General features: G+C 38.8%; 1 protein-coding gene across 4 annotated transcripts in view; it reads left to right on the forward strand.

The window, feature by feature from the left end:
- Positions 1-15,906, forward strand: part of nvl (nuclear VCP like) — a 38,040-nt gene that overhangs the window by 11,654 nt on the left and 10,480 nt on the right. For 3 of the 4 annotated variants that reach the window (XM_057847415.1, XM_057847414.1, XM_057847416.1), the window contains 10 exons: positions 1,974-2,108; positions 3,948-4,049; positions 4,140-4,257; positions 4,401-4,545; positions 6,427-6,772; positions 6,931-7,149; positions 11,016-11,120; positions 11,575-11,637; positions 12,430-12,549; positions 12,827-12,926. In XM_057847415.1, the coding sequence (XP_057703398.1) occupies positions 1,974-2,108; positions 3,948-4,049; positions 4,140-4,257; positions 4,401-4,545; positions 6,427-6,772; positions 6,931-7,149; positions 11,016-11,120; positions 11,575-11,637; positions 12,430-12,549; positions 12,827-12,926 (1,453 nt within the window). The remainder of the gene's footprint in view (positions 1-1,973; positions 2,109-3,947; positions 4,050-4,139; positions 4,258-4,400; positions 4,546-6,426; positions 6,773-6,930; positions 7,150-11,015; positions 11,121-11,574; positions 11,638-12,429; positions 12,550-12,826; positions 12,927-15,906) is intronic. The other variant, XM_057847417.1, reaches the window with a different exon arrangement.

A 15,906-nucleotide genomic window follows, 5' to 3' on the forward strand; every position in this document is an offset into this window, starting at 1 on the left:
ATGTGCAACAAAGGTGGTGCACATGGATACATTTAAATATTTATTTACCGTATATACTGTTTGCTTGGTACGGCAGGTATTTGCATGATAAGACACTGTGTGACACCACACCCAGTGACAGCTAGTGGAGGGGCTGCCAAATTGCTTTGAGGAGAAAATCTACTCTTAATATATTCATCGTGCTACGCTTCCTAACATTTTCCAACATATCAATTATATTTCAGTATTATACATATAAAAAATAGATATTAAATACAGCGGTACCTCGACATACGATTGCTTTGACACACGATCTTTTCGAAATCCGACGTAAAGTTTGACTTGCCATTTTTGTTTCTACATCCGACGACATTCTCGAAATATGACGATTTATGACAGCGCCGCAGTTTCTTTGTTTTGCCAGAAGACTGACGCACGGCTGATTTTCTTGTTAAAGAAATCAGCACTGGATCCAAAAAGGTTAGTGCAGGTGGATAAAAAAGAATGATAGCAAAATACAAGCATGGTGTTTAAATCCATAAACTGGGTCGACAATAGGGCCGTAGAATGGCGATCTCGGCCGGCGGTCCTCCTCCCTTCGCCAGTCTTTATAAGTTAGGGTGATAATTCTTATTGTGGTAACATTACCAAAGAAATCGCCTGCTTCGTCAGGTTTGTAATCATTTCAACTCGCCTCGAGTCCACTGCTGTTGACGCCAGGATCAAAACAGAAAATAAAGTCAGCCCCGCGGTGCGTTCAGGTCCAGCAAAAAAAGTCCGCCACATTAGAACCAACCCAATTCGTTACATTATTACAGGTAATATTATTATTGCTGGCGGCACGGTGGCTGAGTGGTTAGCACATCTGCCTCACAGTTCTGAGATCAAGGGTTCAATCCCGGGCTTCGGCCTTCCTGTGTGGAGTTTGCATGTTCTCCCCGTGCCTGCGTGGGTTTCCTCCGGGAACTCCGGTTTCCTCCCACATCCCAAAAACATGCATGGTAGGCTGATTGAACACTCTAAATTGTCCATAGGTGTTAGTGTGTGCGTGAATGGTTGTGTGTCTCCTTGTGCCCTGCGATTGGCTGGCAACCAATTCAGGGTGTCCCCTGCCTACTGCCCGAAGTCAGCCGGGATAGGCTCCAGCACCTCCGCGACCCTCGTGAGGAATAAGCGGCATGGAAAATGAATGAATGAATGAATTATTATTGCTATTATTATATTATTATTATGATTTTATTTATAATTTATTTGTTTTGCTTTTTGTAATTGCTATTTGCAATAGTAACAGCAGCATTTGTTAAGGATTTAGTATAGGTTTTTGGGGTGTGGAACGAGTTAATGGAATTATAATGTATTCTTATTGGAAAATCCTGCTCGACATACGACCGTTTCGACTTACAAACAAGATCCTGGAATGAATTAAATTCGTATGTAGAGGTATCACTGTATTTTCAAAATGACCTCCGGTCTGAATCCTTGAAGGTAATTTAGATAATGACCTGGTGCCCTGAAACTCTTGTTGCTCATGTTTTGTTCCTCCTCCTGCGCTCTCGTTGACAGTGAAAGGTGTGGGGAGAGTGCGTGTTTTCTCACTGTGTTAGCGGCTAGCGCTATGAATGAATGACTGACTCACTTCTGTTGCTGTCAATACGACATCTAAGACTTTTAACATAAAAAGTTCCAAACACTCGGGTGCTGCTTTAAGAAAGCGACAAAAGGAGGTGCAAGAAAAATGGGCGCATTAAATGGGACTTTTAGGAACCTTGACACTGGAAGTTCTTTACTTACAAAAGTGATTGCAATCAAATAAAAAACATGTAGATAACACACTTCAACCAGGGCACACTCCCATTTCAATTTATATATGAAACTACGGCACACACCTGCCATCATGTAAATGTAGCCAAACCATCTCAACTGCAATTTGTTGTGCACTTTTAATTTTTAAACACAACATTCAACTTCAATTTGATTTGTATTTTATTGTTCAGGAAGTGTGTAAACTACTCATCCACATGCGTCACCCAGAGATATATGAACGACTTGGAACAGTTCCTCCAAGGGGTTTTCTCCTCCATGGACCTCCTGGCTGTGGAAAGACTCTTCTAGCACAAGCTGTGGCAGGGGTGAGTAGTCAGTCAAAAGAAACTCCAAAATGAACACATCTTACAATGGTAATCATGATTTACACATGTAACAAATGTAGACCAGTTAACCCTTAAATGTGCAACACAGGCAAGCATGCGCTTTTGTGCAGAACATGGTCCAAAATAAATGCAATCATTTTTTTTTGCTGCCAGTGTTTGTTCTTTGAAATACAGTAGGTCATTTTATGGTTGTTTAACCAACTTGTCTTTTCATTAGACATCCTTTCAAAGTTTCATTGCAAGGTTTACAGACTTGGTTGCTGTTATACAATATATCCTGTATTGCAAGATACAATACATTTAATTGCATTGCACATTACTGTATTGCAAGATACAATACATTTAATTGCATTGCACATTAGTCTAAGTATTTTTAATTTACTTGATATTCTAATCATAACGTAAAAAAATTACAGTGGCGCTGAGATGCCCTGACGCCATTCTAAAATGCAGCAATAACAGAACAATTGTCCTGTAGTTGATCAATTGTAACCAGAAATGGCTAATATGAAAGGCCAGTGCCTCTAGTTCATGCTCTTTGTGTAAAAAAAAAAAAAATTTATTTACTTTTACGATTAGTACTGACAGATCAAATTTTGCCTAGAAAAAAATGTCACTTTAAAACGATTCACCCGAATACAGATTAGACCTTCACCTGTGACAACTACTGTAATCAACCAGTTGTGTTTCAAAAGATCACCAGCACACTGGACATTCATAAGAAGTTCAACTTCAACGATAATATGTAAAAGATACCACCACAGATTACAATGATCCCAAGCTACTTAGCGCTTCAAACTTCGCACCCTCAATCCATCGCAGATTTTTTTTTCCAAATAAAAAAATAAATACAGATGAGCCGTCCCGAGCCGATCACGTAGTCTCACTCTCCCTCCTGCTGCTCCTTGTCGGTCAAGCAGTGCACTGGAGTTGCTTATTAAAGTTAACGATGGTTGACAGACGTTTAATGTTTGATCTTGTCACAGATGCTTGGAAGACGAAGCTTCAAAGGGCCGCATGCGTCAATCATCATTTAACTTGTTAAACAGTTGCTGTGGCAGCTCATTGTGTGTAAGTGAGCAGCTTGAGCGGATTTGAGTGGACTCACTTAATGAAGCATTTAGTAAAGACAAGCATTTTTCTCCTTTAGTTTTGTTTTAAAATAATTCGGTCGGACGGTAACATTTTTAAAACTTATCATAATTAAAACACATGAATAAAGTTGCACAATTTTATTATCTGGGCCTTTGCATAGCAAAGCTCCATATCATTATTACATTTGAAGTGCCTAAAAAGTTTTTTTTTTAATTATACTTTTATACTGGGTTGTGCAAAACAAGGGTTTATTAAAACATGAGCAAAATATTAGCTTGGTGGCCAAAAATGGTACTGCAACTAGATCAAACTATGGAAGTGCATAGCGTCCTCTTCTGCTTTCGGATAAGTTAATATAGTTAATAATGAAGTTAATAATAAATGAAAACAATAAAATGCAAGTCCTTGTAGCACAAGTAAGTTGCCACAGCTCTGTAAGCTATGTAAACTAAGGTTGCATAAATAAGACAAGGTTATGCATATACATCATGATTTCTGTTGTGACAAGAAAAGATAAAGTACCGCATATTGATTTTACTTGTAATGTATTCATGTGCTTTTTAAGACTTTTATTTCAGAACTGATATATTCAAAAGCCAGAATGTCTTTGTCAATTAATTGCACAGTAGCTGGGTTCGTTTTTGTTTTTCGTTTTGTACTAAAGCACTAAAGTAGCGATCATGAAAAATATTAAAATTACAGGTGGGTGACTCTCTATTTCAGGAACTCGACCTGCCTTTGCTAAAGGTATCTGCTCCAGAATTAGTGTCTGGAGTATCTGGAGAGTCTGAACAGAAGCTCAGGGAGCTGTTTGACCTTGCTGTGGTATGCTAATTTAATTGAAGTTCATCTAAAAATGTTGTTAAATAATGTTAAGATATTGCCTTTATCTGTATGGCACATTTTTTCTTGTAGAGCTCAGCTCCTTGTATCCTCTTTATTGATGAGATAGATGCCATAACTCCAAAGAGAGAAATTGCCTCAAAAGACATGGAAAGGAGGATTGTAGCACAGCTCCTTACTTGCATGGATGGTATGTTGACATGCATGAATGCATACAGTAATACGTACCTTTTTTTATACATAGAACAAAGGAAAACTTTGACCTGTTTGCACTAAAGGAAATGGCACACACACACAGCAATCCATCACTGTTTTTTCTGACCCCAACAACAGACTTGAACAGTCTCACATCTGCAACACAAGTCCTGGTCATTGGTGCTACCAATAGGCCAGACTCCCTTGACCCTGCCCTACGTAGAGCTGGACGTTTTGACAGGGAAATATGCCTAGGTATCCCAGATGAAACTTCTCGTTTCAGGTCAGTTCAATGTGATTTTAAAATTAAGCACCGTATATTATGCGTATAGGTCGCTCCAGCAGATAGATCGCACCCCTAGTTTGTGGTTAAAAAAGCAGGTATTTTAGGTTTACTCACGTATAGTTCGCGCCACAATATGGGAGATTTTGGAGCAAATTTTTGCACCAATTTACGATACCAATATGACTGAAACAAATACAACTTGGTACATTTTATTATCTATTTATTTAGTAACAACATACATACAGAGTAACAACTAAGTACACAACAAAAACAATGCCACTGTTTAAATACATTGTTTCTCATGTTTGTTTCTTAACTGTCTTTACTTTCTCAACTGTCTTATGGTAACTCTTCCTCATCATCATAGATGGAAGCCGTCAAATTCCTCTTCATTATCACTATCACTTTATTGTTGACGCCACATATTTTCAAGCATTTATTTATTGTATGTATTTAGCATTGTTGTTTTTGGCAGTTTGTGGGTTATTTTTTGTCTTTTTTTTTTTTTTTTTTTAACAAAATTACCTATTAATCTAGCACATATTTTAGTCGTTTCAAAATGTGTCTTGGTCTAGTTTTCTTTGACAAACTCCCAGACAAATTACGTGTAGAATTAGTTGACATTTACTCAAAATGTTTTCAACTGTAAAAGTCAAAAGTTTTAGTCCAAAAATAAAGGCTTCCAACAATTTTGACTGAACATGGACACTTTAGCACATACTTTAGAGCAGACATGTCCAAAGTCTGGCCCGGGGGCCAAATGCGGCCCGTGGTCAAATTTCATCAGGCCCCCAGCCTCTGTCATAAAATCATTAACGTCTGGCCCGCACACAGACTTAATAAATTGGTCAGCAGTACTGCTACCAGCATATGAAGTAGCTTACACACTAAATGCTGCTCCTCATTTAGCAGCAGCACTCTAAGCAACATTACCCCATGTGACACTTTACACCTAATTTTCTAAAATGGCGACAATTAACAAAAAAAAAGTTGACTGCGATGGCTGGCGCTTCAAAGATAGGTGGAAATTGGACCAGTTTTTACCACACCAAAACTGGCCCCTTCGCAAAAAAATTGGACACCCCTGCTTTACAGTCTGTAAGGACAATGTCATCTTTGTGATAACAATACACACTCAACAGGAAAACAGTACATTTTTTTCAATTAATTTTACCCCCCTGGACACCACGAACTGGATTAAAAAAAAAAAAAAAAATGTCCGAGAGTTTAAGGCAACTCTATGCTAACGCTATGAGTTACATTTAGTGTTTGATGATCACTCACCACAGACCTTTAAAGGCTAAAACAACACTGCATATTCTCTCTTGGCAATTTAAGAAAGCACATTTTACCATGTGTTTCAAAACAACAATGCTTGGAGTCTGTAGAAGACACTGGTGAGCGCGCGTGGTAGTGTGGCGGGGGCTCAAAGCATTTCACATGAATGACAAAACCAAACACTGCTACTATGCAGGCTGATTAAATAAAAATACAATAAGAAAATGTCTCCCTTTGCAAACATAACTGAAACTATTGCGCATTTACCATATCATCAGACGAGAATTGGCATTCGTCTCATTATGTTGTATTCTCCCAAGACTTGTTTTTGGCTCGTTATCGTCTCGTCATGAAAAAATTGGTCGTCGACAAAATATTTTCATTATCATCATCGTTAACGAAAACAACAATGGTATTTAATTATGAAAGGTATTTGTTATTAGTTGATTTTACAGTTCTTCTGTTTACACTGGCTGTTAGAGCTGTAGTCTTAAGTTTTATTGGGCTCCTTGCCCCATGACAAGAAATGAATTCTCTGACCGTCATGTATAATTGTGCAAAAGGGACTATTAAACTCACTGGGATGTTGTTTTTTGTCAGGATTTTGAAGACTCTGTGTCGTAACCTGAAGATGCCAGAAGATTTTGATTATAGAAAGCTGGCCCGACTCACTCCAGGATACGTGGGTGCGGATCTCATGGCACTTTGCCGCGAAGCTGCCATGCATGCTGTCAACCGGGTTCTGTTGGTAGGGCATCAACCACAGAAGAGCAAAACCAGCATCCTCAACAATGATTTGCCAAAAGTGCCATTTGGAAATGAAATTGTAACTAACAACGACATGAGTGAAAACTGCTGCACAGTATCTCAAAATGTGGAGAGCGCAACTTCAGAAACAATGGATGTTAATTTGTCTGAGGATGACCCAGGACATGAACATCTGCCGGTAAGGACTTCCAAACATCGCTTCGTCCATTTCTACATTAAAAGTCATCAACATACATCAAGCATTTTTATTCTGATAAGCTAAACGTAGTCACTGACTCTCATATCTGATTTGATACACATTTACTCACATTGTGGGGTTTGCTCTCTATCTAACAGGGTGATCTGTGGCATCTTTTGCAATTGCTCAGGAATACAAATACTCTGCAAGAGGATGAGCTGACGAGCCTTTCTTTCATCATGTCCGACTTTGAGGAATCCCTTTCCAGTGTGCAGCCTTCTGCCAAAAGGGAGGGCTTTGCCACTGTGCCAGATGTCACCTGGGATGATGTGGGAGCCCTTCATGAAATAAGAGAGGAACTTGGAATGGCTATCATGGTAAGTTGTCCTCACTGTGATTCCATGTGATGTCATTTGCAGTGCACGTCATAAATTAGACCCTCTTCAGAAAGTAAGATTTTAATCAATATCCTAATTAATACAAGAACAGTTTTTGCCGTTTCAACATAGCTGGGTTTTATACAATGCTTGTTTGTCTCGTACCGTGAAATTTAGGTTGTTGTTACAACCTGGAACACAAATTTAATAAGAAAAGCTGCCATACATAGTATTTTGTGTGCAGTGTTGTTAATCTTACTTTAAAAAAGTAATTAATTACAGTTACAAATTACTTCTCCCAAAAAGTAATTGCGTTAGTAACTCAGTTACCTGAATGTAAGAGTAATTAGTTACTTGGCAAAGTAACTGGTGATAATTTTCATGTTTTCTCTTTTTTTCAAAAAAAAAAAAAAAAAAAAAAACGTAACGTAGCACATCTAGGTTGCTATTTGATGATATCTACTGTATGCGCACGAGTGTTTTCGGGCTTTAAAAAAAGTTAACAAACGCCACAGAAGTCACGTCTGCTCATTACTGCACAACACCAGCATTTGACAATCAACTTCCATAAACAAGACGAGTTTGAAGTACAGCGCTCTCAATTTGCCACTCATTGTTCATCATGTAACAGTTAGTTAGGTCTCTGTGACCCACGGTCTTAACCTGTCTGTTGTCAGTGCAAGGTTTTTCAATGCAGCCAAGTCGGCAACAATATATTGATGGTATTTGTTGTACATATCCAAAAAGACAGTCTTTGTTTAATATCTGCGAGTGGGGATAGCATATCAGCTCACCCAAAATGCTGCCAAACAACAAATCTGTACGATATTGAAGCCGGCAAGCCGCTTCTGTTTTTCCTCACGAGCAAGGATCCGCGTTCACCACAGCTCCCACCTTTCATGGAGTTTGGGGCAGGAGTGGAGGAGGGGGGCTGCTAGCGGCAGAGTTTGTTTTTTCAAAGCAATTCTACACCGGGCATTTTAGCAAGATAGACGACAAAAATAAATTTAGAAAATACAGTTTGGGAGCTTTTAATTTGGATCAAATGTTTTTGCGTATTGAATCGAAGAGGGCATATCGAACGGTTCAACATAAAACCGAGTATTGTTGCATCCTTGATGCATACATATGTGCGTTCATGTGCTGCGTGCACTCTGCACACGTGAGAGTTGATTACATATGAGACTCCAGTAGCTTTCACAGATGTTTATTGGCCATCAACACGCTGTAGAATTAAAGTTCAGAAATACAAAATAAGGAAACACTTCTATATTAAACATTGTAAAACGTTAGCATTGCTACATAAGGCTAATGGAAAAAAACAATATACTAACCACTTTAGTCTGCTATAAAATGTTGACAGTCTTTTCCACGACGCAAAATTGTGGTTAAAAGGTGACACATCAAACATGAAAACTCGCTGGGTTAAGAATTTGCAAGCGATGTGAACAAAAGAAAAAAAATATTACTGATACAACATGCATGACGAAAGAGAAGTGCATTTTGTTTTTCTTTTTACTGAGTGTAAAACTTACGGTTAGCGGCTCAGCAAACGCACTTCCGGTGAACATTTCAAAACAAAAGCATGTCATGGTCAGATTTCTGGAGGCAATCGCATATACTTCAGATTCTACACTAAGAATAAATTTAAGATGACACCCATTATGAAGAATCTGATCGGCAATGATAATATGAAGTAATAAATGATAATAGTTTGGCTTCAAATTTGTTGCTTGCGCACTTTGCAGGATCAGATGACAGTCATTTTGGATCAAATTAACACTTTTAATGGGCTCTAATTGGCAGACAACAAAAATGACAGTTTCTCACCCATTTCATATTCTGCACCTAACTAGCTTTAAAATGTCTTATGCATTGTGTGTGTGTTTTTTTTTAAATATTTATACATTTTTATATCTTTTGTGTTTTATTTAAGAATAACGATTTATGGCATTTCAATAGGTGGCTTATTAGTAGTGTTGTTCCGATCATGTTTTTTGCTCCCGATCCGATCCCGATTGTTTTAGTTTGAGTATCTGCCGATCCCGATATTTCCCGATCTGATTCCAAACATTCCCGATAATTTTTCCCGATCATATACATTTTGTCAATGCATTAAGAAAAAAATGAATAAAACTTGGACGAATATATACATTCAACATACAGTACATAAGTACTGTATTTGTTTATTATGACAATAAATTCTCAAGATGGCATTTACATTATTAACATTCTTTCTGTGAGAGGGATCCACGGATAGAAAGACTTGTAATTGTTAAAGGATAAATGTGACTTTGTATATTGTGACTAAATATTGCCATCTAGTGTATTTGTTGAGATTTCAGTAAATGATACTGTAGCCATTTAACTTCTGCCCAAATGCATGATGGGAAGTGCAACCATGACTGTGCGTAGTGGTACCAATTGATATATCCTCTCTGCGTTGGGAAATAACATGGGGTGTTAAGAAAAAGATCACCTACTACCTTTCTTCCCCACATTGCTTCCCATGATATTTCTAATTGTTGAGAGAGGGATTGCAAGGCTTTAGTCAATTAAAAAAAGGCTTCAAAGGCTGCCAAAATTCTCTCTACTCATTGAACATTGCCTTTTAGCTCTATGTATACATAAAACGGTGCCATTATAGATTGAACGCGACAATGCGTGAGCGGGTAGTGCAGCGCATGCGTTAATTGCGTTAAATATTTTAATGTTATTACCGCCGTTAACGCGATAAATTTGATAGCCCTACTTTAAGCCAAAACTAAAGACTCTGGATGAGTGTAAGACATTTTGTCTGTAACATTAAATACAATTAGAAAACGATTTAATTAAAAAAAAAAAAAAAAAAAAATCTATATATAAAAAGGCATGTCCGATATTTTTTTGCCGATTCCGATACTTTGAAAATGACGTGATCTGACCCGATTGATCGGCATCCTGATCGATCGGGACATCTTTGTTTATTAGGATCTATTTTCACTATATTCGTGGTTGAATAGGTTAAAAAAAGCCAATAATATTGCAATAATTTATGGGACGATACTAAAATTACTACTAAAATTTGTTATCGCGACACACCTACATTACATCCTTTTCCATTCTTATACTCTGTACAAGGATCACTAACATGCACACTCATGTTTTCTTATTATTTCTTATATTGTTTAAATTCTGAGCATTCTTTTTCTCACCAGTCTTTGGTCGTCATTTTCCCGGGGGGGCATGGTTAATGTTCACTTGTAAGCACAAAGGATTCGGATTCACTTCGATACTCAAAATTAGACAATGAGGATGAGGCAGATGGATGGATTCTTTTAACGTGAAATGCTTGTATGCCTCTTAGCGGGCATGGACATACTTGGGGAGACAAAGTGAAGGAGAGAGCTCGGGTGCCACTTGGCGTCGAGAAAGAGGCAGTCGGACATGCCAAGTTAGAGAAAGGCTTTTTTTGCCGCTTGTTGTGGAGAAATTTTGCTCGAATAACGAGACTGTTTCTCTCGTTAGCAATCCTCGTATTGTGAAAAACTCGTAAGGTGAGGCGCTCATGTCATGGAGATCCACAGTATTTCCTAAAGTGTTTGCAGCTCTCAAGATGATTCTATGAGGTGCAAAGGAGAGTAACCTTCCTCAAACAATTCAGTCAATGTTCTAATGCTTTATCTTTAGACCACTATGCAGTCAGTTGTTCTATTTACACTTTTGCTTTATGCCATATGTATTGTTGTACCGTATTGTCTCTTATTGTATGATATTCCCGGCTTGTCAGGCCTGTGGAAGGCAAGTGCAAAGTACATGTTTTAAGCCATTTAAAGTTATTTTCCTTCACAATTGTCAAGTAAGTACATCATATTAATTTCTTGCAGGCTCCAATACATTCTCCTGAGCAATTCAGGGCTTTGGGGTTGAGTTCTCCATCAGGAGTGTTGCTTGCAGGTCCTCCAGGCTGTGGAAAAACCCTTCTTGCTAAGGTTGCCCAAGAGTCAACACACATACACACACAACACTAACATGTCGACACTTGTCACTCTTTTTTGTGTTATCATGAGAAAAGTGGTCTCTATTGTAATTGGCTCAAAGGTTTTTCCTGCAATAATCACTTGATTATTCCAAACCAGGTGTCCCACTTCTCAGTGGCCTGTCGTGATTTCTCAGGGATGAAACGCCACAGCAAAATGCTTCATTTGCATTTGGGAAAACTGAGTTTATGCTCTTTGTGATAGCATCAAAACCTCAGTTTTTAAAATGGATAACTGTAACGGATTTCATGTGCTTGATCACATATGTATGCGAATAATTTAGCTCAGTTAGAAGAACCTAATGCTTGATTTTGATGCCCTGCATTATACTCATGTACTATAAATCTAATGGGTTTAATTAACCAGAGTGGCTTTGACATTGGCAATTGTTTGACTTGTCTTACAGGCAGTAGCCAATGAATCAGGTCTCAACTTCATCTCAGTCAAAGGTCCAGAGCTCCTTAACATGGTGAGTCCTATTTCCACTGCTGGTGAAATTATATGCTCCCCAAGAACCGGTTTGTTTTTCCATCAGCAACGAGTCAAGTTACAGCAACTTCACTGCGTCATTGTTAAACGTCCGTACATCCTTACATTTGCAGTGAGCGAGACCAGGACTTGTATGGGAGCCTGGGAGGGAAGTGAGAGGGTGAAAGTCCAGATAATGTATGTGTGCTGCGTGACACACGACAATAAAAAATGCTGTTGCCGAACCCACGCTTTTTATATTGTGTTAATTACACAATGAGCCAAAAAAAGGTGAAAAAGCTCTCCGCTCAAGCACCACACCAAATGCAAATCAAGTGTGTTGTTTGCGGGTAAAATCCAGCGAGTCGCAGCTGTCACAATTTTTGAGACTGTTTCTCATCGCACATGATGCTGTCGGTGAGTACATTAGCATGGCCATCGATGTAGTTTGCCTAAGCAAAGTAGTAGTGCTTGGAACGAATTAGTCGTTTGAAACGCGGTTCATTATACGAAAAAATCATGGTACAAAAGCCACTCCGGAACAAATTAATTTCGTATTTTGAGGTACTACTTATACATTAAATTGTACTGTATTGTTGCTGAAAGGTAGCTGGAGAGTTAGGTTTTTCAAAGGTTTATTTGGTTTATGTGTTTATTTGGATACAGATATCCAAGAAGTTGTGAAAAAATATTGGTAAAAGAAAAAAAAACTTAACTTTCTTACAACATAATTAATCATAATAAGGATGTCTGTTTTTTTTTCTTCTCTGTAATTTGTCTTTTATTTCTTCAGTATGTTGGTGAAAGTGAGCGAGCTGTCAGACAAGTCTTCCAAAGGGGCCGCAACTCTGCTCCTTGTGTTATCTTTTTCGATGAGATTGATGCTTTATGTCCTCGACGTTCAGGCCATGAGGTGAGGAAATCTATATTGATAATTAATTACTTGTATACCAGTGACTTGCCTGGAACACAGACACATAACCTAATAATACGACAATAATGACGTTCTGCTCGTTCATTTGTCAGTTAACCGTATTTCTTGACAGTGACGCCAAAATACTGTCTTGGCAATACCATCTTGGTAAAACTCCATACAGAAGGCTTTGATTTTTTAAAATTTATACTTGATTTATTCTATATAAAGTTTTTATAGTGAAGCATCCATATTGATTTATTTTGTTTATTTTTAGTCAGGAGCCAGCATACGTGTGGTTAACCAGTTGTTGACAGAAATGGATGGCTTGGAAACTCGGCGACAAGTGTTTATCATGGCTGCAACCAACAGACCAGGTAATCATCCGACTTATTTTTTAAGGCTGGGAAAGAAATGATTTCATTTTGTTGCCGGGGTCATAGACGTTTGGACACCCATTTCACATTTCACAGTCTTTGGGCTCCAAACACTACCACAAAGACGTTCAACCCCAACTCCAAGTATGGACATTGTGTTAAACCATAGACTTCATACCCTATTGACATGACACGGCAAACGGGGCCGATTTGTAGGGGGCCTATTTCCAAAAACTTCAAATTCAAATATTTTCAAAACCAAAGCTTCTACCGACCTGAAACCAAAACAGGCACCTACCTTCACCATATGAGTCTTCATTAGCAGTGGCATAAAAAAAATCAAAGTCATTCCCTAATAAAATCCCGATTAATTATTTTTATATAAGTATTACAAAACTTAAAATGGCGATACATTTCTCAGATTTTACATTAGATGCACAAAAATCACCAAATGCAGAGATAATCACCTATATTTTCAGGATCAATAGCAAGTTTTTGCCCAAAATACCAACTTATTTTTCTTTTATTTACTTCATGTTTTCAACAGCTAATAAATCACTCAATTTTTACATCAGAAACTTAAAACTTGAGGCAAACATGCAGCATCAATTAAAATATATAAGTAGATTACTAATAAATTCTATATACAATCACAACTTTTTATAGACCCTACCCACCGACGTCACAAAATCACGTGCTCGCTGTATGGTTCCGCCCCCTTGTCCGTCATTTTGTGTCTGTATTATCAATGGTCTCAATTGATCGAGCAATTTATAATGCATTTCATGGAAGACCCGGTGCTTTCAGATGCCGTAAACTCACGTGATGCGTTGCATAAAAGGCGTTATGTGGAAAAGCTTCAGTTTATCCATTCGCCAGATCCATATTTGATGCCTAAATCGATGTTTTTCGACCCGCTGTCTCCGCCGTATTTGCCTGACATCTGCTAGCTACCCTGATATGTACAACTATCTTGTCCACACAAAATCAGCCTATTCTCACGAAAGTTTGAAAAACTTTAAGAGCTTGGAGGCTTATAAATACTTCGTTGCTGGTTGGGTGAAACAGGTCCTCGTCCACGAAAATTCGGCAGGAATCTATCTTGTGCTTGGAAAGGTGAGTTACGAAATTTTCAATTCAAAATCTTTTGTTATTGCTAACATCCACTGTCAAGTCTAATGTATTTCATGTCGTTTGTCAGTGGAGTCAGGGCTTTTAATGTTTATATGGTTTAGCGATAGCACTCTCACTACATACATACGTGTATGTTGTCGGCCATTAGCCTAGCAATGATCTTAATTGTGGTTGTCAGCCCAAAACCCTCTAAATATATATTAATGCATCTTACCAGATATAAAATGACTACTACATAATCTGTGGTAATCGTTTGGAGCCCAGTTTTCTCGTCGAATTGCAGCAGCCCATCTCGCTCTCTTCTCTCCGGGTCTCTCGGAATCCGGTAGAACTTCAAGTCTCTCCGTCTTCTCCGTCTATCTTCTCTGTTATTGCAACCGACCGCCACACACGCCTTCACCATTTTGATTATTAATGTTAACGAGCAGAAAAACACGTCGTAAATAGGAGGAATGTACGTGGCCGTAACAGGTAAACATGATGTGTTGACGGACAATTGGGCGGCACCAGTCAGGAGGAAGGAGTTGTGACGTCACGTGGGTAGGGTCTATAGCAGGGGTGGGCAATTAATTCCACAAAGGGCTGCAGTGGGTGCGGGTTTTTGTTCATACCCATCATGAGGACAGCCTTTCACCAATCTGGTTTCTTACAAGTGCAATCAGTTGATTGCAGTCAGGTGCTCCTTGTTTCCACTGAAACCTCATTGGTTATACTGTGTGTGCTGAATCAGTTGGAACAAAGACCAGGACCCACTGCGGCCCTCGAGGACCGGTTTGCCCACCCCTGGTCTATAGAATAGAATAACCCTTTATTGTCATTATACAGTTGTGCAATGAAATTGTGGAGCATTTCCCTTTGCAGTGCATGATAAGTTAAAATCTCAAAAGTGACTTGCAATTATATGAGATAGCCCTATGTTCAGGCAGTGCAAATAATCGAAGTGAAGTAGCAGCAGTTTGACAGTTAAGGCTTTGAATATTGCTGGTGAGTAAGTCTTGCACATAGAATATTGCATATAAGTGAATATTGGACTATGCCTTGGAGCATTTCCCTTTGCACTGCATGATAAGTTAAAATCTCAAAAGTGACTTGCAAGTATATTATCTAAATAAACAAATATAAAATGCGTATGAGATATAGCCTGGCTCTGCCAGACTATTCTCCCTGTATTTTTCAACACTGAGAGAAATAGTCTGGGAACCATCCCATTAACGGCCTTTTCGAGCAGATACAAAATCAATCGACAAATCAGATTCGTTTATTTGTGTGACGTGTTCTTCACGAGCAACGTCACTCTTGCGCGTCGAAAGTCGTCTCTTCAACAACTCAGATGGTGAACGGCAGAGCCGAGAATATGTTCCAATCCACGGTAAAATCAGTTTTAAATGACCAAAAACACATCGACACGAGTCATTGACGACAGTCTGTCTCGCGCTAGCCATGTCGAATAAACTCCGCTCTCTTCGTATGTTTACTTCCGTGCGCAAGTCCCTCGTCCTGCCGTCGCCATTTTACTAACGACACGTCTGCCCGTCGCTGATTGGTCCACTTTGCTGTCTGTTTGCTGTGGCTTGCTCCGCCCTGGAAATTGTTTCCGTGGGAATGGTGGCCAGACTCAATAGCTGGAACAGCGTTGCGTCTGGTGTACCAGGCTATATGAGATAGCCCTTCTTTATAGATACAGACGTAAAACAGTCTCGATTCTTGGTTAAAAGCAAAAGAAATCGCGCAGGTGGTATTTATTTTACGTAAATATGGCAAATGTGCGGGTTGTCTTTAAGTTCACTGTGGCGCCGCCTTACCACAAGCCCACAGCAAAGAGCTTTTTACCTTGAAATTCTTGTCA

Source organism: Corythoichthys intestinalis, chromosome 10, assembly GCF_030265065.1.
Source record: "Corythoichthys intestinalis isolate RoL2023-P3 chromosome 10, ASM3026506v1, whole genome shotgun sequence".
Lineage (NCBI taxonomy): Eukaryota > Metazoa > Chordata > Actinopteri > Syngnathiformes > Syngnathidae > Corythoichthys > Corythoichthys intestinalis.